This window comes from Microcaecilia unicolor, chromosome 3 (assembly GCF_901765095.1).
Source record: "Microcaecilia unicolor chromosome 3, aMicUni1.1, whole genome shotgun sequence".
Classification (NCBI taxonomy): Eukaryota; Metazoa; Chordata; class Amphibia; order Gymnophiona; family Siphonopidae; genus Microcaecilia; species Microcaecilia unicolor.
The window spans coordinates 510453948-510480962 of record NC_044033.1 but is presented as its reverse complement, the minus strand read 5'-3'; the positions used below and the strand labels follow the sequence as shown (position 1 = coordinate 510480962).

The following is a 27015-nucleotide window of genomic DNA, read 5'->3' as shown; positions in this document are numbered from 1 at the left end:
AACTTCTTTCCTTCCCAGCCTTTGTTATCTCTGTTCCTGTTAGGTATATAAAGCAGAGCATATGGCTCTGCTCTGCTTCCTTTCTCTTTTCTCTGCACACCCCCATCTCCAGCCACCAGAGCCCCTGGCGCTCTCTTTTTCCTTTCTCTTTCTCTGCACACCCCCATCTCCAGCCACCAGAGCCCCTGGCGCTGGCCCCTCTTCTCCTTCAGCCCTACCCCGAAGCTCTCTCTCTCTCTCTTTTCCTCTGAACACCCCTATCTTTTCTTTTCTCTCATTGATTCTCATCTAAACACACACCCAGATACAGCATTGCAATATTTATTTGTACTAAGTGCTGTGAGCCTATATATATGCAAATATAATATACGTTCTATCCAAACCCTTGTGGATTGTGCATTATTGAGAACCCACTGCCTCTATGGACTGGACCCGGGACCATACAACATTCACATCACATACTACTGCCTTGAGCAGGATGCCCAAGGCAACAGTTCAGGCAGACAGAGTTGCAAAATCTATTTGGGGTCTAGAATCCAACTCCACCCTCCTAGGTCCGTTTTATTCTGTTCCAGGCCTCACTCTCATTCAGATTGTATATAGTTTCAGGGTAATCCGTTTTATATCCTCGCCATTTCGAAGCCCAATTGTCCATGTTTTTGTTGAGCCTGGATGCTAGGGATTCCCCACTTGTGAGAATATATAAGCCTGCCTGCCCTCGGAGAAAGCAAAGATGCTTACCTGTAGCAGGTATTCTCCAAGGACAGCAAACTTTATTTTCTCACAATCCCTCCCACTTCCCCTTGCAGTTGTCTCCTTTTTATTTTAATTTTATTTTTGCTGTAGTTCCCGCGGCAGGTGGGAAGGCATGCGTGCAGGTTCATGTGCAGTGGAGCATGTTTCGCGCTCTGTGTTTCGCGCTCCACAAAACTCTACTTGTTATAAGTCCCGGACCGGGCGATGTGGTTCAGTATCACCCACTTGTGAGAATATAAATCCTGCTGTCTTTGGAGAATACCTGCTACAGGTAAGTATCTTCACTTTTCAGTACCTCCTTTCTTCTACTTTACATACATTTTTAAAAATGGACAATTCGTTAAACAAAACACGTCAAGCAGAACACTTGTACAGAAATAAAGCTAACGTCAGAAACAGAACTAAGGAAATAGGATTAGGAAATAAGGGGTAGATGCATCAAGCAAACGTAAAAAAATCAGAAACGTAAAAACCTTTACCGAATCTCAAATAACGAAGCATGCTCCAAAAACACAGCCCCAAAAAGTTTGGTGCGGTATTGGAAAGAACGATGCACTAATCCCCGTCGGTAATCGGCTCGTAAAGCATGCGCAAAGCATGCTTTTTCTTCCTGTGTCCGCCCTCCTCTGACGTCAGTTATCTACGTAGATAGCTGACGTCAGAGGAGGGCGGACACTGGAAGAAAAAGGAGACATCGGAGGAGACATAAGAGCTAAAGAATAGCTGATCCATCCTGTGCAGCGCCTTCAAACATAGGTGAGAGGCGCTGCACCGGCCATTATGGTGGAGGGGGGTCCGGTGGGGGGGGGGGGAGTGGCGGGGACGAAATCGGGGGGGGGGGGGGCACGGAGGTGGAGGAGGGCAGGAGGCGGAGCATTGCCGACTAAAGAAGAGAGACACAGGAAGGGAGGGGGAGCCCAGCAACTGCAAAGGTTTGATTTTTAAAAGCTTTTATTTCACAAACGGAGCAGCGGGGAGCAGCGGGGACTTTGGGGGGGGGGGGGGCACAGGGAAGCAGGGAGCCACTTTTCTTTTAAAACATGCCAGCAATTTGGTTTTTCATCGTGCAGGGGGCAGTGGGGAGATGCCAGCTCAGGCTTTAACGACAGGTCTGAGCTGACGTTAAATTTCTGGTGGTAAGTGAATCGTTGCTATCGTCGGTATGGTTAGTGCATTCCGAATTGTCTACATTTCAATGGTAGTTTCTCATTTGCATTCCAGTTTCGTTAGCTGCTACTACCGTCGAAAAATAGGCTTTAGTGCATGGAAAGGATAGGAAATTCTTCCTTAAGGGCTCATTTAACGATGAAAAACGTTTAGTGCATCTGCCCCTAAATCTCTATTGCTCGTTATGGGTAATCTAAGATTTAACTAAAGGAGAACAAAAGAATGAAATTACTGCCTAAAGGAAATAAATACACATTCACCTACTAACGTCCAACTAAATCTTATCTAAATATCAGCCAATTAATTCATGACTACAACAGAGGATTATCCTACGTCTCCAGCAGCTAATCTAGTAGCTAAAAGATGAACAATTGAGAAGGAATTAAAAAAAACCAAAAACATATCTTTGAGCATCAAACTTTTTCAGCCCTAATGCTACTGCTGCTCACCTGGTTTAATTAGCAGTGTTTTGGAAGGATATGATAAATATATATATCTTTTTTCTTTTGATAACCTTTGTCTTTGTTTTTATTTTAAGGAAAATAAAATTGATGTTCTTTAATAGAAGAGAAGATGATATCCTCTGGAAAGAGCAGTTGGAGCAGCTAGCCTTTACAAACGAAAGGTACTAAATTCTTTAAGTCTTCTTAAATATCTATATTTAAGTGGAGTGGAGGAGTGGCCTAGTGGTTAGGTTGGTGGACTTTGGTCCTGGGGAACTGAGGAACTGAGTTCGATTCCCACTTCAGGCACAGGCAGCTCCTTGTGACTCTGGGCAAGTCACTTAACCCTCCATTGCCCCATGTAAGCCGCATTGAGCCTGCCGTGAGTGGGAAAGCGCTGGGTACAAATGTAACAAAAATAAAATAGATACTATTGGAGATTCTACATGAAATGTTGCTACTATTGGAGATTCTACATGGAATGTTGCTATTCCACTAGCAACATTCCATGTAGAAGGCTGCGCAGGCTTCTGTCTCTGTGAGTCTGACGTCCTGCACGTACGTGCAGGACGTCAGACTCACAGAAGCAGAAGCCTGCGCGGCCACATTGGTGATCTTCAAGGGCCGACTTCTAGTGGAATAGCAACATTCCATGTAGAATCTCAAATAGTAGCAACAGTGGAGGAGTGGCCTAGTGGTTAGGGTGGTGGACCTTGGTCCTGGGGAACTGGGGAACTGAGTTGGATTCCCACTTCAGGCACAGGCAGCTCCTTGTGACTCTGGGCAAGTCACTTAACCCTCCATTGCCCCATGTAAGCCGCATTGAGCCTGCCGTGAGTGGGAAAGCGCTGGGTACAAATGTAACAAAAATAAAATAGATACTATTGGAGATTCTACATGGAATGTTGCTACTATTGGAGGTTCTACATGGAATGTTGCTATTCCACTAGCAACATTCCATGTAGAAGGCTGCGCAGGCTTCTGTTTCTGTGAGTCTGACGTCCTGCACGTACGTGCAGGACGTCAGACTCACAGAAGCAGAAGCCTGCGCGGCCACATTGGTGATCTGCAAGGGCCGACTTCTAGTGGAATAGCAACATTCCATGTAGAATCTCAAATAGTAGCAACAGTGGAGGAGTGGCCTAGTGGTTAGGGTGGTGGACCTTGGTCCTGGGGAACTGGGGAACTGAGTTGGATTCCCACTTCAGGCACAGGCAGCTCCTTGTGACTCTGGGCAAGTCACTTAACCCTCCATTGCCCCATGTAAGCCGCATTGAGCCTGCCGTGAGTGGGAAAGCGCTGGGTACAAATGTAAGAAAAATAAAATAGATACTATTGGAGATTCTACATGGAATGTTGCTACTATTGGAGATTCTACATGGAATGTTGCTATTCCACTAGCAACATTCCATGTAGAAGGCTGCGCAGGCTTCTGTTTCTGTGAGTCTGACGTCCTGCACGTACGTGCAGGACGTCAGACTCACAGAAGCAGAAGCCTGCACGGCCACATTGGTGATCTGCAAGGGCCGACTTCTAGTGGAATAGCAACATTCCATGTAGAATCTCAAATAGTAGCAACAGTGGAGGAGTGGCCTAGTGGTTAGGGTGGTGGACTTTGGTCCTGGGGAACTGGGGAGCTGAGTTGGATTCCCACTTCAGGCACAGGCAGCTCCTTGTGACTCTGGGCAAGTCACTTAACCCTCCATTGCCCCATGTAAGCCGCATTGAGCCTGCCATGAGTGGGAAAGCGCAGGGTACAAATGTAACAAAAATAAATATATTTCTATGTTATCTGAGATTAGCCGAGATTGGGTGGTGGGAGGCGGGGCTAGTGCTGGGCAGACTTCTACGGTCTGTGCCCTGAAAATGACAGATACAAATCAAGATAAGGTATACACAAAAAGTAGCACATACGAGTTTATCTTGATGGGCAGACTAGATGGACCGTGCAGGTCTTTTTCTGCCGTCATCTACTATATTACTATGATGTCATCTTGTAGAAAAATAGAATAAAGCTTTATAGTTCTTTGCTCTGTTTTGTTCTAGTCAGTGTGCAGGGTTATCTGTTATGGTGCTTTTTCTATCCTGATAATGTTCAGTCTTGTTATGGGAAATTCTTACAGCTGATCTGATTTACTGCAATAGACTAGCAAAACTTTAAATACATCAGCTGATTTTTTTTTTCCTCTGTACTTGAACCTGAGCTGCTGTTGTACTGTCACAGTACAAAAGATGATTGCGTCAAATGTGGCATTGTGGAATTAATTTTAATGGTGTGACTTGTGCAGTAGTTCTCAGGTCATTTTTGACCTTTTCAGTAGCTTGTATTGATTTTTGGATAAGTTATGCAGAAGTTCTATTGTCATGTTTGTATTTTCAAATGTTAATAAACGTGAATATGAAACTTCAGAGCAGCCATTTTTTCTTATGTGCTTAAATTACTTCCATTATTATCAGTCCTTTATCACTGACTTGAGAAGTCAATTCAAAGATGTTTTATTTGCCGTGAACACAATTTCTGAGTATTTTTGTCTTATAGTAAACTTTCTCCTGGAACATTTTTATATTATGTATTTATTTATTTATTTTATTGCATTTGTATCCCACATTTTCCCACCTTTTTGCGGGCTCAGTGTGGCTTACAATAAGTTGTGAGCGTTGGAAATACAACTTGTTACTACTCGGTTATGGATTACATTGTGAGGAGTTAAGTGAGACAAACTCAGAGTATCATTAAGGAATATAACAATGGAAAAGGGCAGTTAAACATTGGGGGAACAACGGGAAACTAAAAGGGGCAGTACATAACAACAAGAAAGCATATGGTGTACATTTTCTGTGAGTAGAGGTATGAGTGTGGTGAGATTACAGGGGATGAGAATTCAGAGTGGCTGTATTGAAGCATTATTGAACCGTGGGTGTGGGCTTTATGTGTTTTATTTGTATAAATATTGTTTCTGGTGCATGGAGCTGGTTTATGACATTAGTGCAGAGCAGTTAAGGGTTTATTTACTAAACTTATATGCTAATAGCACAGCAGCATCTTACTGGTTAGTGTACAACTAACCCCCGGATTCTTTGTATGGTGAGTACAGTTAAACGCACAAACAGGCGCATGTAACTTAATTGATTGACAAGTCAATCAGCACTGATGTTAACAAGCAATTATCAGCACTAATTGGGACTAGGAATATTTATGCGCACTATTCGCTTAAGTGTATTTTATAATGTAGACCGTGTAAATTCTACCATGCAGATCTCAAGAGGGGCGAGGCCATGAGAGGAGCGTGGGCAGGTCATGGGCATGCCTAAAATTTACACACGCAGTGTTACAGAATATGCCCGATGTGTGCCTAAATTAGGTGTGCTGTTAATAGATAGTGGCAATACTCTACTGTGATTTACAATAACTACAAACACGTACACCAGTAGAAGTAATCATGAGAGTATCAGATGCGTACTTCAGGGACAGTCTCATATGGTCACCAGGACAATGTATCTCACCAATCACGGGTGTATCCTTCCTCTGTGACAGGGGCGTATCTGGCCTCTGGCGGTAGGGGGGGCCAGAGCCAGAGGGAGGGGGCACATTTTACCCCCCCTGCCGCCACCGACCCCCCCCCCCCTCCGCCATTACCGGACCCCCCCCCCACCGCCACCAACGACTCTCTCCACCCCCCTCCCGCCGCCAGCCCTCCCCCGCTGCCGTTTCTTACTTTTGCGTCCGCTTCCTCCTGCGCCTTTAAAAATATTTCTTCAGCTGGCGGGGGACCCCCACCCCCCCCCCCCCCCAGCCAACCCGAGGTGACAACTTGCAAGTTCTTCCTCCGCTGTGGCCAACATGCTGGAGTTGAGCGTCTGAATCCAGTTCGGAGTCTGACGTGCACGTGCTGCGACCTCAGACTCCGAACTGGATTCAGACGCTTTCAACTCCAGCATGTTGGCCACGGCGGAGGAAGAACTTGCAAGTTGTCACCTCGGGTTGGCTGGGGGGGGTTGGGGTCCCCCTCCAGCTGAAGAAATATTTTTAAAGGCGCAGGAGGAAGCGGACGCAAAAGTAAGAAACGGCAGCGGGGAGGGCTGGCGGCGGGAGGGGGGCCAGGGCGAAATCTGCGGGGGCCCAGGCCCCTGTGGCCCCACGCAGATACGCCCCTGCTCTGTGACAATTGTAATCATCAACTGACCCCCTCCTTCCACTATATATTAAGTTTTTTTTTCTGTTTTTATATACATTTTTCTTATTTCTAATATTACTTCTTTTTTTCTTTTTACAAATGTTCCACAACTTATGTTGCCAATTTCCCTTACTCCTGTATAGATCCAAAAAAATGTCAACGGTATTTATCGTAATGCACGGTTATTGCAGTAATGCTTTACGCGCCCTTACACTGGGCGTCCACACTTAACAATAGCCGTCTTCACTCTGAGTTTAATTGTTCACGGCTCGGGCGGCCATACTTTTTGCGCCCAAACAATAGCCGTCTTAACAGTCAATAATAGCCGTCTGTACTAAACAATGGCCGTCTGCATTCTGCACTTATCTGTAAGGATGCTCGCTCGTTTCCTCCGGTCAGTCCCGGTGCAAATCTTGCCCCGACAGGTGCCTGTTTCGCTCCTTATGGGTTTTTCAAGGGGTATACGCACTGAAGACCTAAAAAAACAAAGTGCATGTTTGTTAGTGCTGTGTTGCTGTTCACCGTTGATCATCAATGTACATTATAGCTCCCGGCTCACAGTTTCTTACGTCAGACGAGGGCAGGCCCAGGTCAGGAAAAGAGAGACGTACTGAAGACTCGGCGGCGATCAGATGTTCTTGCCCGCAGCGCCTTCACACAGAGGTGAGAGGCACTGCGCGGGCCCGGTAAGGCGAAGGGGGGGAGCGGCGGCGACGACCTTGGGGGCGGGGCATGGGGGTGGAGGATGGTGGGAGGCGGAGCTGCGGGAGAAAGAGTAGACAGAAAGGAATAGAGGAAGGGAGGGGGGTCGGGGCTGCTAGAATTTTGATTTTTCATGCAGGGGGAAACGGGGAGCGGAGGATGGCGGGAGGCGGAGCTGTGGGAGAAAGAAAGGAAGGGAGGGGGGCCGGTGCTGCTAAAGTTTGGATTTTTATGCTGCAGCTGTCATGTCATCCCCGTTCACTCAAAACAAGCAAGCAAGCCTATGAAGTACTGCATCCACCTTGTCGTTCTTTATTGGTAGCATTTTTATTTAATCTCACTTATATTTTCAAACATGCCAGCTTGGATTTTTTTGCTGCAGAGGGAAGCGGGGAGCAGCTCAGGCCTTAACGACAGCTCTGACCTCACGTTAAATATATTGCGGCAAATGATTCGGTGCAATCGTCGGTATGGTTAGTGCATCCCGAATTGTCCACATTACAATGGTAGTTACTCGTTTGCATTCTGTTTTCGTTAGCTGCTATCGTCGTCGGAAAATGGCCTTCAATGCATGCTATGTTTAAAAATTTCTTCGTTAAAGGGCCGTTAAAGTTTAGTGCATCTGGGCCTCAGTATGGCATTGCGTATGGAGTCGGTGAGGCCCCATCTGGAGTATTGTGTTCAGTTTTGGAGGCCGTATCTTGCTAAGGATTTAAAAAGAATCGAAGCGGTGCAAAGAAAAGCTACGAGAATGGTATGGGATTTGCGTTACAAGACATACGAGGAGAGACTTGCTGACCTGAATATGTATACCCTGGAGGAAAGGAGAAACAGGGGTAATATGATACAGACGTTCAAATATTTGAAAGGTATTAATCCGCAAACGAACCTTTTCCGGAGATACGAAAGGCGGTAGAACGAGAGGACATGAAATGAGAATGAAGGGGGGGCAGACTCAAGAAAAATGTCAGGAAGTATTTTTTCACGGAGAGAGTGGTGGTTGCTTGGAATGCCCTCCCGCGGGAGGTGGTGGAGATGAAAACGGTAGCGGAATTCAAGCATGCGTGGGATAAACATAAAGGAATCCTGTTCAGAAGAAAAGGATTCTCAGGAGCTTAGCGGAGATTGGATAACAGAGCTGGTAGTGGGAGGCGGGGATAGTGCTGGGCAGACTTGTACAGTCTGTGCCCTGAAAAAGACAGGTACAAATCAAGGTAATGTATACACAAAAAAGTGGTACAGTGGGAGGCGGGGCTGGTGGTTGGGAGGCGGGGATAGTGCTGGGCAGACTTATACGGTCTGTGCCAGAGCCGGTGGTGGGAGGCGGGGCTGATGGTTGGGAGGCGGGGATAGTGCTGGGCAGACTTGTACGGTCTGTGCCCTGAAAAAGACAGGTACAAATCAAGGTAAGGTATACACAAAAAAGTGGCACATTTCTTGGGCAGACTGGATGGACCGTGCAGGTCTTTTTCTGCCGTCATCTACTATGTTACTATGTTATAACAGTGCAGCATTCTACTGTCACTAGTTGCTGGAGCCAGCAGGGTTAATCTCTTAAGCAGAATGAAGCCACTGCCAACTTACTGAAGGACACTTTGTTTTCTGTGAATGTGATATAATGTGTTTGATTTCAGGGCATTGCTGCTTTAAAGAGACAGAAGGCTGGCAGCAATTAGCTGTCCACTGTTTTGAAAGGCTCACCGAGCAGGTGCCATCTGAGTACAAACCTTGAAGGAAGGGAAAAAAAAAGTTTATGCTGTGTTACTATGCAACATGGGAGCTCAAGAAAGAAAAGCCATTAAAGCAAGTGACCTGACAAGTCATCAGGAAAGCTTTTAGTCTTCTGACAGGTTCGGTGAAGGAGCCATTGGTAATAATTGTAGATTGAGGCTAAAAAAGAGAGGAGTGGAGGAGTAGCCTAGTGGTTAGTGCGGTGGACTTTGATCCTGGGGAACTGAGTTCGATTCCCACTGCAGCTCCTTGTGACTCTGGGCAAGTCACTTAACCCTCCATTGCCCCGGTACAAAATAAGTACCTGAATGTAGTTGCAAAAACCTCAGAAAGGCAGTATATCAAGTCCCATTTCCCTTTCCCTATTTGAGATTCTAGATGGAATGTTGCTACTATTGAGATTCTGTTGCTACTATTTGAGATTCTAGATGGAATGTTAATGTTGCTATTCCACTAGCCATGTAGAAGCCTGGCCTTGCAGATCAGCAACACGGCCGCGCAGGCTTCTGTTTCTGTGAGTCTGACGTCCTGCACGTACGTGCAGGATGTCAGACTCGCAGAAGCCTGCGCGGACGCATGGCTGAGCTGCAAGTGCAGGCTTCTACATGGAATGTTGCTAGTGGAGGAGTAGCCTAGTGGTTAATGCAGTGGACATTGATCCTGGGGAACTGAGTTCGATTCCCACTGCAGCTCCTTGTGACTCTGGGCAAGTCACTTAACCCTCCATTGCCCCTGATACAAAATAAGTACCTGAATATACTACCACTTGCATGCATAAATGTACATTTATCAGCAGGGCGCCTAAACACTATTCTGAAACAGTACACATAAATGGCTGGAACACGGGTGGGGCTCATACTTAAGTGTGTCCCTGCAGTATTTAGTCATCCCCACAGTGGCGTAGCTAGACCTGACATTTTGGCTGGGCCCAGAGCTAATATTTATTTATTTTATGGCATTTGCATCCCACATTATCCCACCTCTTTGCAGGCTCAATGTGGCTTACATTTCGTCATGGATATTGGAAATAGCAGTGAATATACATTTGGTTTACAGAGGGTTTTGTGTTACGTGGTGGTGAAATACATGAGTGCGTTAGAGCAGAAATACATTATAAAACATTATAAGACAGTCTGGGAGTTTTAAGACTATACAGTTACACATGTTAAATTATACAGTTACACATGTTGATCTTTGTGATATATCTTGTCGAAGAGGTAGGTTTTCAATAGTTTGCGGAAATTGGTCAATTCATAGACCGTTTTCAGGTTGCGTGGCAGCGCGTTCCAGAGTTGCGTGCTTGTATAGGAAAAGATAGATGCATGCATTCATTTGTATTTCAGACCCTTGCATTTGGGAGGATGTAGATTAAGTAATGTGCGAGAGGATCTTTTTGCGTTCCTGGGTGGTAGATCTATTTGGTCTGACATATAGGCTGGGGTGTCACCATGGATGATTTTGTGGACCAGGGTGCAAAGTTTGAACGGGTGGGCACTATATATAAATATATATAGATATAGATATATATAGTGAAGTGCTTACCCCACCCAGAAATTGGGCTGGCAACTGCTTGGAACTCGTCTCGAAGAACTTTTCCCACGTTTCCAGGGCCAGGCTCGCACTAGCTCAATGCTCAACCCTGTAAGCGACTGCGTGCCGTTATTGTTTAGCCTGCCCTGATGGCCGAGAGCGAGGCTGAGCTGAGGCTGAGCACGCCGCCGCGCACGGCTATGTCATACCGCGTAGGATGGAACAACGAGCATCGCGACGCCACCTGCATTTCAGTGCCGCTACCACTGCGTGCCGTGCTGACCCGAATCTGCCTTTCTGCAAGCCCGAAAGGTAGGTGGACTCTGGAGATCAGCTGAGCGGGTGCCGTCTGCCGTGCCGTGGTACGCTACGCGATGACTCATACAGTGGAAAAAGGCTGCTGCAGTGTGTGCGCTTGGGTGGGCGGGCCTGAGCCGAGATTGGATGGGCATGGGCCCACCCAGGCCCACCCGTAGCTATGCCCCTGCATCCCCAGTTATTCTTTGTCTGTGGCTGGTGCGACTGCAGGCATGTAAATGTAATGTACACCAATATAAAATTACTCCAGTGTTCTATAATGAAATCTGGGTGTCTGGATGCTGTTACAGAGCAGGCATTGGGGGTGCTTAAATGGAGGCAGTCAGAGAGTTACTCCAGTGTATGTTGGTGTGAGAAATGGTAAAGTAGGAAACAGGTTAGGAGAAGAAAAAAAATTGGTTAGTGTTTTGGATGGGAGGAGATATATAAAGGAAAATTGGTTGCTTTATCAGTGTAGGATGACTTGGTAGCCGTGTTAGTGCACGTTTAAAGATAATAAATAGAAATAAAACAAAACATAGAAAAGAAAATAAGATGATACCTTCTTTATTGGACTAAATACATTTTTGATGAGCTTTCAAAGGTAATTCCACCTCTTCAGATCACAAATAAAGCAAATGTTAATAAATAACAGTATATATAAGTTAAGTGAAGGGGGTGAGGTGGGTAAGGTGAGAGAAACAGGTAGAGCTGGGTGGGGTGATTGACAGGGAGAGAAGCATGGTAGATAAGAGGGTGACAAAGCAGTAGAATTTTATGGTTTATAATGGACAAGAAAATAGAGACCTGCACGGGAACAGGGTTCCCTTGGGGACGGAAGCAGTTCCTGCCGGGTTCCAGTGGGGACGGAAGCAGTTCCTGCCGGGTTCCCGTGGGGACGGAAGCAGTTCCTGCCGGGTTCCCGTGGGGACGGAAGCAGTTCCTGCCGGGTTCCAGTGGGGACGGAAGCAGTTCCTGCCGGGTTCCCGTGGGGACGGAAGCAGTTCCTGCCGGGTTCCAGTGGGGACGGAAGCAGTTCCTGCCGGGTTCCCGTGGGGACGGAAGCAGTTCCTGCCGGGTTCCCATGGAAGTGTATGCTGCACTTGCACCAGTCTCTCACCTACTGAATGCCAAGTTCTTTGAGTGCTGACTCCTCCTCCTCCTCTTTGCTTTAACAGCACAGATGCGGAAAGTCTCCATTAAGGAGGTGGTAGAGGTACAAATGGTGATGAAATTCAAAAAGGTGTGGGATGAACACTGAGGGTCTCTAATTAGAAAATGGAAGTTAAATAAAAAATCTAAACTTAAATGGCAGCATTTGTGTGGATGTTCAAGTGACGCTTAGATGGCGACTCCGGCTGTGATGAACTAAGGCCAGTACCGGGCAGACTTGTATGGTCTGTGTCTCATATATGGCAATCTGGTTTAGGATGGGTTAGAAAGGGTTTAGACAGCAACTTTAGTGGCTGGAACATGAGGACAGTGCTGGGTAGACTTTTACGGTCTGTGTCCCGCAAATGAGAAGATGAAATAGGCTGGAGTGGGCTTTGAGGGCAACTCCAGCTGTTGGAACATAAGGATAGGGCCAGGCGGACTTCTATGGTCTATGTCCCAGAAACGCCACTGAAAGTATATAATATCACATTCATCGTTGATTTAATCATGAATTGATAATGAATGTGACTATTGGGCAGACTGGATGGACCATTCCAGTTTTTTCTGCTGTCATTTACTATGTTACCATTAATTCTCTCTGCTCCTGGGCTGATGCACAGACCTCTGCTCTGACCTAGGCATGAGCATCAGATGTCACCTGACCTACTGTTGCGTGCATGTGGCGTGCACGTGCCAGTGTATCAAAGAAGTCTTACATGTGCGCACCAGTGTGTTCCAACTTCCGTTCCTTACTTGCCTGAAGTGCTGCGGCTCGAACCCAGAGAGAGACTGAGAGAGCTGACAGGAATTTTTTTTAATGTACCATTACATTTTTGCGGGGATGGGTGGGGACAGGTAAGATTTCTGTCCCCGTTCAACTCTCTACTAGAAAACCCAGATCTTTGTTAAGTCCTGTCTGGTGGGTGTCAAACTATTTAATCATTTTGACTTAAAAGATCTTATGTTCCTGGATTGTCTTAAAGTTTCATTTTAGTATTCTCACCATAAAATCATTGATACAGTGTTCTGGTTTTGTTTTTTTGTTACATTTGTAACCCGCGCTTTCCCACTCATGGCAGGCTCAATGCGGCTTACATGGGGCAATGGAGGGTTAAGTGACTTGCCCAGAGTCAGAAGGAGCTGCCTGTGCCTGAAGTGGGAATCCAACTCAGTTCCTCAGGACCACAGTCCACCACCCTAACCACTAGGCCACTCCTCCACTGTTGCTACTGTTTGAGATTCTACATGGAATGTTGCTATTCCACTAGCAACATTCCATGTAGAAGTCGGCCCTTGCAGATCACCAGTGTGGCCGCGCAGGCTTCTACATGGAATGTTACTAGTGGAATAGCAACATTCCATGTAGAATCTCCAATAGTAGCAACATTCCATGTAGAATCTCCAATAGTAGCAACATTCCATGTAGAATATCTGATAGTATCTATTTTTTGTTACATTTGTACCCCGCGCTTTCCCACTCATAGCAGGCTCAATGCGGCTTACATGGGGCAATGGAGGGTAAAGTGACTTGCCCAGAGTCACAAGGAGTTGCCTGTGCCTGAAGTGGGAATCGAACTCAGTTCCTCAGGACCAAAGTCCACCACCCTAACCACTAGGCCACTCCTCCACTGTTGCTACTATTTGAGATTCTACATGGAATGTTGCTATTCCACTAGCAACATTCCATGTAGAAGTCGGCCCTTACAGATCACCAATGTGTCTGCGCAGGCATCTGTTTCTGTGAGTCTGACGTCCTGCACGTACGTGCAGGACGTCAGACTCACAGAAACAGAAGCCTGCGCAGCCTTCTACTTGGAATGTTGCTAGTGGAATAGCAACATTCCATGTAGAATCTCCAATAGTATCTATTTTATTTTTGTTACATTTGTACCCTGCGCTTTCCCACTCATGGCAGGCTCAATGCAGTTTACATGGGGCAATGGAGGGTTAAGTGACTTGCCCAGAGTCACAAGGAGCTTTCTGTGCTTGAAGTGGGAATCGAACTCAGTTCCTCAGGACCAAAGTCCACCACCCTAACCACTAGGCCACTCCTCCAAGTGCTGTCCCACACAGGTGACGTCCTGGTTGGCACTGGCATTTTTCACATGATGTCTCTCACCCATCTAGCTCCACCTGTTTCTCACCTTACCAACCCCATCCCCTTCTTGTGAAACTGTCATTGGAATGCTTGCTGCTTCACTTATATACTGTTATTTATCAACATTTGCTTATTTCTGATCTGAAGAAGAAGGGTTACCTTTGAAAGCTAATAAAAAAAAAAAAACGTATTAAGTTAGTCCAATAAAAAAGGTATCATCTTATTTTCTTTTCTCTGTTTTGTTTTATTTCTATTTATTTCTTTATCACAAGTGTTCATAAGAGATGTTGAGGGTAGGCAAGTAAGGAGAAACTGCTTCCCTGATAGTGGTTATTTAGGAGTTCAGTGAATAAGGTGTTTGGAATTGTGCCAGTGCAGAAATAACCTTCAATTAAGGTTGTTGAGGAAACAGAATTGTGCTATAAGCATCAGTGACACAGATTCTATACATTATTTACTCAATCTGTGTATTGTGTGTGTGTGTGTGTGGTTTTGTTTGTTATTACAATTTCACTGAAGAGTAGTAGAAATGCTGTAGCTCTGTGTATATAGTCTTTTGTCTTTAAAGTTAACCAAAACCAGGTCTGACTCTGCCCTGGCCTCCAGGAATAAGATTTCACAAGGCTACAAGGTAAAACGTGGCCTACCTGCATTAAGCGTTTTCTGCTTGCACATCTGTGGTGAATGCATATGCTAGAGAGCTGCTCTTGTCTTCCCTGGGCCTCTCTGGTCTGCTAGAATCAGTGTAAAAACCACATTGCTGTCTCGTTAGGTTTTGTGTATCTGGGCCCCAGTTCCATATAGCAAACTAGAAAGGCTGTAGACTCAAGACCCATCTCATAATTTAGCTGTTTGATTCTTTATGGCAGGCCAGCCGCTTGAAATCTCATGGTCTGTTACCAGAGTAAAATGATAAACTAGCAAACAATACCAAAATTCTTCCACTGCCCACTATATACTGAGACGGGAAGGTTCCGTGGGATTTGAGAACAGTGGATGTGGTCCCTCTTCACAAAAGTGGTGATAGGGAAGAAGCTGGAAACTACAGGTCAGTAAGCCTCGCTTCAGTTATTGGAAAAGTAATGGAAGCGATGCTGAAGGAAAGAATAGTAAATTTCCTGGAAGCCAATAAGTTGCAAGGTAAATCATGCCAAATGAATGTCATTGAATTCTTTGGGTGACTGGAAAATTGAATCATGGACGTGCTATAGACGTAATCTACTTAGATTTCAGCAAAGCTTTTGACACAGTTCCCCACAGGAGGCTCTTGAATAAACTTGACAGATTGAAGATAGGACCTGACGTGGTGAACTGGATTAGGAACTGGTTGATGGACAGACGCCAGAGGGTGGTGGTTAATGGAATTCGCTCGGATGAGGGAAAGGTGAGTAGTGGAGTGCCTCAAGGATCGGTGCTGGGGCCGTGTTCAATATATTTGTGAGTGACATTGCCAAAAGGTTAGAAGGTAAAGTTTGCCCTTTTGTGGATGATACTAAGATTTGTAACAGAGTGGACACCCGGGAGGGAGTGGAAAACATGAAAAAAGATCTGCGGAAGCTAGAAGAATGGTCTAATGTTTGGCAATTAAAATTCAATGCGAAGAAATGCAAAGTGATGCACTTAGGGAGTAGAAATCCACAGGAGACGTATGTGTTAGGCGGTGAGAGTCTGATATGTACGGACGGGGGAGGGATCTCGGGGTGATAGTATCTGAGGATCTGAAGGCGACGAAACAGTGTGACAAGGCGGTGGCCCTAGCTAGAAGGTTGTTAGGCTGTATAGAGAGAGGTGTGACCAGCAGAAGAAAAGAGGTGTTGATGCCCCTGTACAAGTCGTTGGTGAGGCCCCACCTGGAGTATTGTGTTCAGTTTTGGAGGCCGTATCTTGCTAAGGATGTAAAAAGAATTGAAACGGTGCAAAGAAAAGCTATGAGAATGGTATGGGATTTGCATTACAAGACGTATGAGGAGAGACTTGCTGACCTGAACATGTATACCCTGGAGGAAAGGAGAAACAGGGGTGATATGATACAGACGTTCAAATATTTGAAAGGTATTAATCTGCAAACAAACCTTTTCCGTAGATGGGAAGGCGGTAGAACTAGAGGACATGCAATGAAGGGGGGTGGATACTTGGAATGCCCTGCCACGGGAGGTGGTGGAGATGAAAACGGTAACGGAATTGAAAAATGCGTGGGATAAACACAAAGGAATCTTGTTTAGAAGGAATGGTTCCGCAGAATCTTAGCAGAGATTGGGTGACGCCGCCGGTAATTGGGAAACAAAACAGGAGCTGGGCAGACTTCTACGGTCTATGCCCTGATCGTGACTGAATGGATCGGGATGGGCTGGAGTGTAAATTTTAAGGGGCTTCGACATTAGCTTCAGAACTTAGTACAAGAACAGTGCAGAGCAGACTTCTATGGTCTGTGCCCTGAGAAAGGCAAGGACAAATCAAACTAGGGTATACATATTGTAGAAAGGACCCTGATAGTCCTCAGTGCAGAGCCCTTTTCCTCTATTGTCTCACTTCCTTAGGAGTCTTTCCACTCACAACCCGGCTCCCTGGGGAGACAGACTGTTTCCAGCACCCTTTTAATTTACAGCAAGGCTTTTAAACACAGTCCACTTGCAGCAGGGCCTTTCCAAACCCGGCCCCCAAATGTAGCCTGGCTTTTCAAACACAGTCCCAAGAAAATAGCAAGGCTTTTAAACACAGTCCACTTGCAGCAGGGCCTTTCCAAACACAGCCCTAAAGGTAGCCTGGCTTTTCAAACACAGTCCCAAGAAAATAGCAAGGCTTTTAAACCCAGTCCACTTGCAGCAGGGCCTTTCCAAACACAGCCCCAAATGTAGCCTGGCTTTTCAAACACAGTCCCAAGAAAGTAGCAAGGCTTTTAAACACAGTCCACTTGCAGCAGGGCCTTTCCAAACCCAGCCCCAAATGTAGCCTGGCTTTTCAAACACAGTGCCAAGAAAATAGCAAGGCTTTTAAACACAGTCCACTTGCAGCAGGGCCTTTCCAAACACAGCCCTAAAGGTAGCCTGGCTTTTCAAACACAGTCCTAAGAAAATAGCAAGGCTTTTAAACACAGTCCACTTGCAGCAGGGCCTTTCCAAACACAGCCCTAAAGGTAGCCTGGCTTTTCAAACACAGTCCTAAGAAAATAGCAAGGCTTTTAAACACAGTCCACTTGCAGCAGGGCCTTTCCAAACACAGCCCCAAATGTAGCTTGGCTTTTCAAACACAGTGCCAAGAAAATAGCAAGGCTTTTAAACACAGTCCACTTGCAGCAGGGCCTTTCCAAACACAGCCCTAAAGGTAGCCTGGCTTTTCAAACACCGTCCTAAGAAAATAGCAAGGCTTTTCGCGGGCTCAAAGCCTCCGGGTCCCACCCTCTGGGTCAGCCTTTTCTCCTGACCTCCTCCCGCTTGACCCGGACAGCCCACTATACCTCCTGTTCTGACTGAGTCAGAGCCAACAGCTCCATCGGTTCCTCAGGTACCTCCTCTGGCTCCCCTTCTTCCATTGCCTCTGGCTCCACCTCTCCTCTCTCCTCTGGAGCCCAGTCCATTTTCTCCTCTCTCCCCTCCCCCTCCAGCTGAATCCCTTTTCCCTCATTAACCGGGTTCAGGCTTTGTTCTTTCCCCACCCCTTTTTTCCACCACCACCTTTTCCACCAAGGTAGAGCTTCAGCTTTCTCCCTTTTTGGTTGGCCCCCTTTTGGAGCCTCTGGGCGGTGCACCCTATTTCTCCCCCTTATCAGGTGCTCTCCTGGGGCTTTCTGGGACTTGTAGTGTTCTACTCTTATGTCCCTTTTTGGCAGGCTCGGAACCCCCACCGTGTCATCTTTCCCTTTTTGGTAGCTGGTGTTCCTCCCCAACCCCTTTCTTTCCCCAGATTCTTTACCATACTCCTTACATACCCCCCCCCCCCTAAGCTCTCACTCCCCCCCTGTTTTTCTTTTTCCTCTGTCTCGTCTCCTACCCGGGATAGGGCGTCCACATTCGCCAGACACCTCCCCGGACGATGCTCCACTGTGTACTGGAAGGGTTGCAAGGCTAAATACCAGCGCATCAGCCTTCCATTGTTGTTTTTCATTAAATTAAGCCATTTCAGTGGAGCATGATCCGTCACCAACTTAAAGGGGCGACCTTCCAGATAGACTGTACACTCCTGCACCGCCCATCTTATGGCTAGGCACTCCTTCTCTATGGTGGAATAATGGGTCTCATGTGGTAGGAGTTTTCGGCTCAGATACAGAACCGGGTGCTCTGCCTCTTCGTGTTCTTGAGATAGCACTGCCCCTAGCCCCCTACCTGAAGCATCGGTTTGCAGGATAAAAGGTTTTCTGAAATCTACTGCCCTCAACACCGGTTCCTGGCACAAGGCATTCTGCATCCGCTCTAGGGCCCGCAACTCCTCCTCCCCCCATCTCAGCTGATCGGGGTTCCTACCCTTCAACATATCTGTTAAGGGAGTAGCGATTTCGGAAAAGTGAGGGATGAATCGCCTGTAATAGCCCACCATACCCAGGAATCGTCGCAACTGTTTTTTCCGGTTAGGCCGAGGAAATTCTTGTATGCCTTGAACTTTGTTCAATAAAGGCCGCACCTCTCCTCGGCCTACGTTATAGCCTAAGTACTTGACCCTATATTGGGCAAAGCAGCACTTTTTAGGGTTAAGGGTAAGACCCGCCTCCCGTAAAGCTTGCAGCACTGCCCCTACCTGCTTCAAATGGGTGTCCCAGTCCTCACTGTGGATTACCACATCATTCATATACGCTGCCGCATAGGCTTGATGTGGTCTGAGGACTCGGTCAAGCAAGCGTTGGCAGCTGGCCGCAGCGGAATTGAGGCCAAAAGGCAGCCTTTTAAATTGGTATAAGCCCATGGGGGTACTAAAAGCGGTCTTCGCTTGGGCCTCGTGAGACAGGGGGATTTGCCAGTACCCTTTTGTTAAATCTAAAGTAGTCAAATACTGTGCAGCTCCCAACCTGTCCACTAGCTCTTCTATATACGGCATGGGATAAGCATCCGTTTGGGAGATCGTGTTAAGCCGTCTGAAATCAATACAAAATCTGCATTCGCCTTCAGGTTTAGGTACTAACACTACCGGGCTGGACCAAGGACTATGGGACTCCTCAATTACCCCAAAGTCTAACATTTCTTGTACTTGGGTAATGACTTCCCTCCTCTTCATCGGAGAGAGTCTATAAGGCCTTTGCCTTACGATCTTCCCCGGTTCGGTGATTATCTCGTGCTCTATTAAGTGGGTACTCCCCGGACAGGCCGTCAACACATCCTTAAAGCGCTCTAAGAGCCTTCCTATTTCCTTCCTTTTCTCCTGGGGCAACTGGGGATTAACTCCAGGCTCCCCGTGCTTAAAAATCTCCCTAATTTGAGGCCCTAACTCCTCACTCCCCTGTTCCTCCTCACAGGCCTGATACCCTACCCTAGCTACCCAGGGCTTCATTAGATTAACGTGAAATGTTTGTACTCTACCCCTCTCATTCGCCACCTCATAGGTGAGGGGACCGAGTCTCCTCCTTTCCACCCAAGGTCCTTTCCACCGGGCGGAGAATCTATGGGGATCCTCCGAAATTAATATCAAGACCTTATCCCCTGTGTCAAACTCCCTTCCCCGGGTCCCTTTGTCATAGTACCCCTTTTGTTGTTCTTGGCTATGTTCTAGTTGGTCTCGGGCATATTCTTGGATCCTGTCTATCCGGCCCCTTAGATCCTGTAAATACTCCACCACAGTTTTATCTGTCATTTTGGGTGGTACCCAGTGCTCCTGCACTATATCTAACATACCCCTGGGGCGCCTCCCAAACATTAATTCGAAGGGAGAAACCCCTAAGGAGGCTTGCACCTTTTCTCGGTAGGCGTACAACACGAATGGTAACAGCTGGTCCCACCCGGTCCTGTCCGCCCCCAAGGCTCTTTTCAGCATACCCTTTAATGTTCGGTTAAAACGTTCCACCATCCCATTTGTTTGGGGATGGTAAGCCGCCGTACGTATATGTTTTATTCCAAAGGCCTCCCATACCTGCCTCAAGGTCTGCGACATAAAATTGGACCCCCGGTCAGTCAATATTTCTTGGGGGAATCCTACCTCGCAAAAAATTTTTATAAGCTCCCTAGCGATATTCCTCGCTGAAATATTCCTTAAGGGCAAGGCCCATGGATACCGGGTGGCCATGTCCATCACTACTAACACGTAGAGGAACCCTCGCTGTGACCTTGTCACCGGCCCCACGATATCCATGGCCATTCTCCTCCCAGGTTGGTCTACCCTAGGCAGCGGCATTAAAGGGGCTTTTGGCGGGAATCTGTCCGACACCTTTTGACAGTTGGGACAGGATTTACAGTATCTTTCGACCTCCCCATAAATCCCTGGCCAATAAAATCGGGCCAATATTTGGTTTAGTGTAGCTTGGGAGCCCTTATGCCCTCCCAAGGGATGATCATGGGCCAACCTTACTACCAGAGAACGGAATGCCCGGGGTACCACTAGCTGTTTCCCTCCCCCCGTGTCCTCCCAGCTAGGCACCTTCCTATACAATATATTCCCGTCCACCATGAACCCGGAGGCTGCCTGGCCCTCCCCCTGGCGGGCCCTCTTCCACGCATACTCCAGAGTAGGGTCTGTGGCCTGCTCTCGGTGAAATTGGGGAAACTGTTCCCTCAATTCCTCCGGGACCACCGGCAGGTAGCTTTCCCTCTGTACCCTCTGAAGAGCCTCCCTTCTATCCTTCTGTTCCTTTCTTTTCACGGTCTTCCCTTTCCTTTCTCGGCCTGGATCCCCCAGGACCTCGCCTTGAAAAGGAAAAACATCCCCGAGGTCCTCTCCGCCCCTATCTGCCTCCCGGCTAGACTGAGCTCTGGTGGTAACCAACACTGTTTTCCCCCCCATACATTCCCTAAACTGGGGCCAATCCCTTCCTAAGATCATCTTTTGGGGTAATCTGGGCAGAATAGCCACCGCCAGCTTTACGTCCCCCAGGGGTCCCTGTAAGTTGACCCTGTGGAGGGCATAAGGCGTCTTAGCCCCATGAATACATTGTATGGCCACTCTTCCTTCATAGATCTCCCCCACCCGAGGTCTCCTCCTCCGTATCTGTTCCCAGAGCCCTCTAGAGATCATGGATTGATCTGCGCCTGAGTCTAGTATTGCCGTAACGGGTATCCCTTCTACCTTAACCTGAGTCAAGTACCGGGGCATACCCTCTTCTTCCAGATGCGAGATCCATCCCTCTCGCCACGGGCAATCTCTTTTTAAATGTCCAGCACTACCACACTTAAAACACACCCTGTTCCCAAAAGGGGCAGCCTTTTTACTCGGGCCTGCAACTACCTCGGACTTCCTACCCCAAGTCGGGGTCTCTGGCTTGCTGAGGGAGATTTTGGGGGGCCCCTCTTTCTCTATCACCCGGGCCTTTCCTCCTTCCAGCCCTGGGGTACCCCACTGCTGGGCCTCGAGGTAGCACTCTAATCCAGCCGTCACCCCCTCCACCGTCTTACATCCCCTCTTTATTAATTCAGCCCTAATTCCTTCGGGTAGCCCCTGAAGGAATTGCTCTACCACCAATTCCTGCAATACCTCTTGCATGCTATGTTGCTCGGGCTCCAGCCATTTTTTTACTAAATCCATAAGTTTATTTGCTACGGCCCTAGGGGGGGTACCCTTCTCCCATTTTGTGGCCCTAAACTTGCGACTGTAAGCTTGGGTACTGAGGCCATATCGGTCTTTAATAGCCTCTTTCAGTCTTGCATAATTGGCAGCATCTCCAGGAGATAAATCCCTAAAGGCTGCCAATGCCTCCCCTGACAAGGAAGGCACTAACCTCATAGCCCATTGCTCTCCTGGCCACCCCGCCGCCCCAGCCACCCTTTCAAATGCCGTTAAAAAATCGTCCACATTATCTTGTTCTGACAATTTTCCCCAGTTAAGTGAATGTAGGGATACAGGTCCTACCGCTCCTCCTGCTCCGATCCCTTGTCCATTAGTTCCTGCTCCCTCCTCCCGGGGAGTAGCCGCTCCTCTCTGAAAAAAATCCTGCAGCATGTGCAGTACGGGTTGCTGTTGATCGCGAGCGGCGGTCAGGGAGTCTTCGACTATTTTGGCGGTCAGCTCCTGTTGTTTTTGAAATTGCATAGTCATCCATCCGAAAATCTCCTTGGGGTCCATCTCGAGGCCGGCACTCCCCCGGAACTCCAGATGGGTCTGCGCCTTTTCCCCGCGCTGGCCCTCCCGAGGGGCTTCTCCCTCCGTCTGATCCCAGTCTCCTCGCTAGCGACAGGTCCTGCAGAAAGATCCCACCACTGCCACCATCTGTAGAAAGGACCCTGATAGTCCTCAGTGCAGAGCCCTTTTCCTCTATTGTCTCACTTCCTTAGGAGTCTTTCCACTCACAACCCAGCTCCCTGGGGAGACAGACTGTTTCCAGCACCCTTTTAATTTACAGCAAGGCTTTTAAACACAGTCCACTTGCAGCAGGGCCTTTCCAAACCCGGCCCCCAAATGTAGCCTGGCTTTTCAAACACAGTCCCAAGAAAATAGCAAGGCTTTTAAACACAGTCCACTTGCAGCAGGGCCTTTCCAAACACAGCCCTAAAGGTAGCCTGGCTTTTCAAACACAGTCCCAAGAAAATAGCAAGGCTTTTAAACCCAGTCCACTTGCAGCAGGGCCTTTCCAAACACAGCCCCAAATGTAGCCTGGCTTTTCAAACACAGTCCCAAGAAAGTAGCAAGGCTTTTAAACACAGTCCACTTGCAGCAGGGCCTTTCCAAACCCAGCCCCAAATGTAGCCTGGCTTTTCAAACACAGTGCCAAGAAAATAGCAAGGCTTTTAAACACAGTCCACTTGCAGCAGGGCCTTTCCAAACACAGCCCTAAGGTAGCCTGGCTTTTCAAACACCGTCCTAAGAAAATAGCAAGGCTTTTCGCAGGCTCAAAGCCTCCGGGTCCCACCCTCTGGGTCAGCCTTTTCTCCTGACCTCCTCCCGCTTGACCCGGACAGCCCACTATACCTCCTGTTCTGACTGAGTCAGAGCCAACAGCTCCATCGGTTCCTCAGGTACCTCCTCTGGCTCCCCTTCTTCCATTGCCTCTGGCTCCACCTCTCCTCTCTCCTCTGGAGCCCAGTCCATTTTCTCCTCTCTCCCCTCCCCCTGCAGCTGAATCCCTTTTCCCTCATTAACCGGGTTCGGGCTTTGTTCTTTCCCCACCCCTTTTTTCCACCACCACCTTTTCCACCAAGGTAGAGCTTCAGCTTTCTCCCTTTTTGGTTGGCCCCCTTTTGGAGCCTCTGGGCGGTGCACCCTATTTCTCCCCCTTATCAGGTGCTCTCCTGGGGCTTTCTGGGACTTGTAGTGTTCTACTCTTATGTCCCTTTTTGGCAGGCTCGGAACCCCCACCGTGTCATCTTTCCCTTTTTGGTAGCTGGTGTTCCTCCCCAACCCCTTTCTTTCCCCAGATTCTTTACCATACTCCTTACAATATAAAGTATCTTGTTGGGCAGACTGGATGGACTGTACAGGTCTATCTGCCATCATTTACTATGTTACTATGTAAGTCAGTCTTCTGTAACAGCTTTAAGCATAAATATGCACCATCTGCTGGCCAAATAGGAGAAATACACTTCATACATAATGCAGGAAAATATCCAATACATTTTACAGGCTTAAAACACTGTTTCTTCACAAGGACCTTGCAAGACTGGGAGACTAGGCATCTAAATGGCAGATGACATTTATTGTGAGCAAGTGCAAAGTGATGCATGTGGGAATGATGAACTCGAACTATAGGTACGTAATGCAAGGTTCCACATTAGGAGTCACCGACTAGGAAAGAGATCTAGGTGTCGTCATTGATGATATGTTGAAACCCTCTGCTAATGTGCAGCGGCAGCTAAGAAAGCAAATAGAATTATTATTATTATTAGGAAAGGAATGGAAAATGAAAATGAAGGCATTATAATGCCTTTGTATTGCTCCATGGTGCGACTGCATCTCGAATATTGTGTGCAATTCTGGTCACTGCATCTCAAAAAAGATATAGTAGAATTAGAAAAGTACAGAAAAGGGTGACAAAAATTATAAGGGGATGGGACGACTTCCCTATGTGAAAAGGCAAAAGTGGCTAGGGCTCTTCAGTGTGGAGAAGACAGCTGAGGGGGAGATATGATTGAGGTCTAAAAAAATGAGTGGAATGGAACGGATAGACGTGAATCGCTTGTTCACGCTTTCCAAAAATACTATGACTAGAGGGCATGCAATGAAGCTACAAAGTAGTAAATTTAAAATAAATCAGAGGAAATATTTCTTCACTCAATGTGTAATTAAACTCTGGAATTTGTTGCCAGAGAATGTAGTAAAAGCAGTTAGCTTAGCAGGTTTTAAAAAAGTTTGGCTAGCTTCCTAAAAGAAAAGTCCATAAGCCATTATTAAAATTACTTGGGGAAATCCACTGCTTATTTGTAGGATAAGCACCATAAAATGAATTCTACTGTTTTGGGATCTTGCCAGGTACCTGTGACCTGGATTGGGCTTGATGGACCTTTGGTCTGTCCTAGTATGGCAATACTTCTGTAATTATATACAATATTTATTTATTTTTATTCGTTCTTGTATCCCACATTATCCAAAAACAAGCTTTGGTTCACTGTGGTTTACAATTATCAGAAGGTGTTACATTCTTTTGTAATTGACATTATATTGCAATCAGTGTTTGACATTTGTATCATAAGTTATTAGCCATACAGTTTCTTGAAGAGATACGTTTTTAGACCTTTCCTGAACATTAGATACTCATTAATGTTTCTTATTCTATTTGCAGCCAGTGCTCAGCTTTCAGAAGAGGAGTAACTTGGTCAAATCTTCTCTTACTAGTATTTTAATAGTGCTTTTGTTTTGGATTTAAGCTGCAGCCTATTTTCTCACAAGCAACGAAAGACAGTCGTTAATTTGGAATTAAGTAGTGTGAAATTGTGAAATTTGTGGGGATCAAAAATAGCCAGAATCTATATATTCTCTGCATAAGTATAGTGTTAATTCCAGTTGCCAAGGTTACTATAAAGATGTTTTAAAACGAGGCCTATGAGGGAACCTTGAGGTACTCCACAGTGTTGACTGAAAGTGTCCAACACAGTGTCCTACCAGATGACCCTATGCATTCTCCTTATGAGGTATGAATTAAACCACTGCCTCACCTTGATAGCGGGGATGGGACGACTTCCCTATGAAGAAAGATTAAGGAGGTTTGGGCTATTCAGCTTGGAGAAGAGACGGCTGAGGGGAGACATGATAGAGGTATATAAAATAATGAGTGGAGTGGAACAGGTGGATGTGAAGTGTCTGTTCACGCTTTACAAAAATACTAGGACTAGGGGGCATGCGATGAAACTACAGTGTAGTAAATTTAAAACAAATCGGAGAAAGATTTTCTTCACCCAACGTATAATTAAACTCTGGAATTCGTTGCCGGAGGAAGTGGTGAAGGCGGTTAGCTTAGCAGAGTTTAAAAAGGGGTTGGACGGTTTCCTAAAGGACAAGTCCATAAACCGCTACTAAATGGACTGGGGAAAAAAATCCACAATTCGAGGAATAACATGTATAGAACGTTTGTACGTTTGGGAAGCTTGCCAGGTGCCCTTGGCCTGGATTGGCCGCTGTCGTGGACAGGATGCTGGGCTCGATGGACCCTTGGTCTTTTCCCAGTATGGCATTACTTATGTACTTATGAATAGCCTAATGGTTTGTGCAGCGGGCTTTGATCCTGGCAACCAGGGTTCAGTTCAATGAAATTACAGAACATGTAGACAAACATGGTTTAATGGGACAGAGTCAGCGTGCGTTCAGCCGAGGGAAGTCTTGCCTCACCAATTTGCTTCATTTCTTTGAAGGTGTGAATAAACATGTGGATAAAGGTGAGCTGGTTGATGTAGTGTATCTAGATTTTCAGAAAGCTTTTGATAAACTTCTTCATGAGAGACTACTGAGAAAATTAGAGAGTCATGGGATAGGAGGCAAGGTTCTGGTGTGAATTAGGAATTGGTTATTGGATAGAAAACAGAGGGCAGGGTTAAATGGTCATTTCTTTAAATGGAGGAGGGCGAAGAGTGGAGCGCTATTTATCATATTTATAAATGATATGGAAAGCAGAATGACGAGTTCTGATTTGCAGATGATACAAAACTATTCAAGGTTGTTAAAAACATGTGCGGACTGTGAAAAATTGCAGGAAGATCTTAGGAAATTGGAAGACTGGGCATCCAAATGGAAGATGAAATTTAATGTGGACAAGTGCAAGGTGATGCACATTGGAAAGAAAAATCCGAATCAGTTAGTTACCTGATGCTAGTTTCCACCTTGGGGGTCAGCACTCAAGAAAAAGATCTGGGTGTCGTTACAGGTGTTACGCTGAAATCTTCTGCTCAGTGTGTGACTGTGGCCAAAAAAGCAAACAGGATGCTAGAAATTATTAGGAAAGGGGTGGTGAATAAGACCGAAAATACTGTAATGCCTTTGTATTGCTCCATGGTGCATCCGGACCTTGAGTATTGCTTTCAGTTCTGGTCGCCGCATCTCAAAAAAGATATAGCGGAATTAGAACAGGTTCAAAGAAGAGCGACTAAAATGATAAAGGGGATGGAACTCCTCTCATATGAGGAAAGGCTAAAGAGGTTAGGGCTCTTCAGCTTGGAAAAGAGACAGATGAGGGGAGATATGGTTGAGGTCTACAAAATCCTGAGTGGTGTAGAAGTAAATCGATTTTTTTTTTACTGATTCCAAAAGTACAAAGACTAGGGGACATGCGAGTAAGTTACATGGCAGTACTTTTAAAACAAATAGGAGGAAATATTTTTTCACTTAACGAATAGTTAAGCTCTTTAACTCTTTGCCGGAGGATGTCTTAACCGGTTAGTGTATCTGGGTTTAAAAAAGATTGGGACAA

The 27015-nt window shown here is 46.6% G+C and overlaps 1 protein-coding gene across 1 annotated transcript in view; it reads left to right on the top strand.

Moving 5' to 3' along the window:
* The window catches only part of LOC115465247 (cytochrome b5 reductase 4-like), a 159157-nt gene that overhangs the window by 118480 nt on the left and 13662 nt on the right, over window positions 1–27015 (top strand). The window contains 1 exon segment of the mRNA XM_030195649.1: window positions 2462–2548. Coding sequence (XP_030051509.1) covers window positions 2462–2548 — 87 coding nt within the window.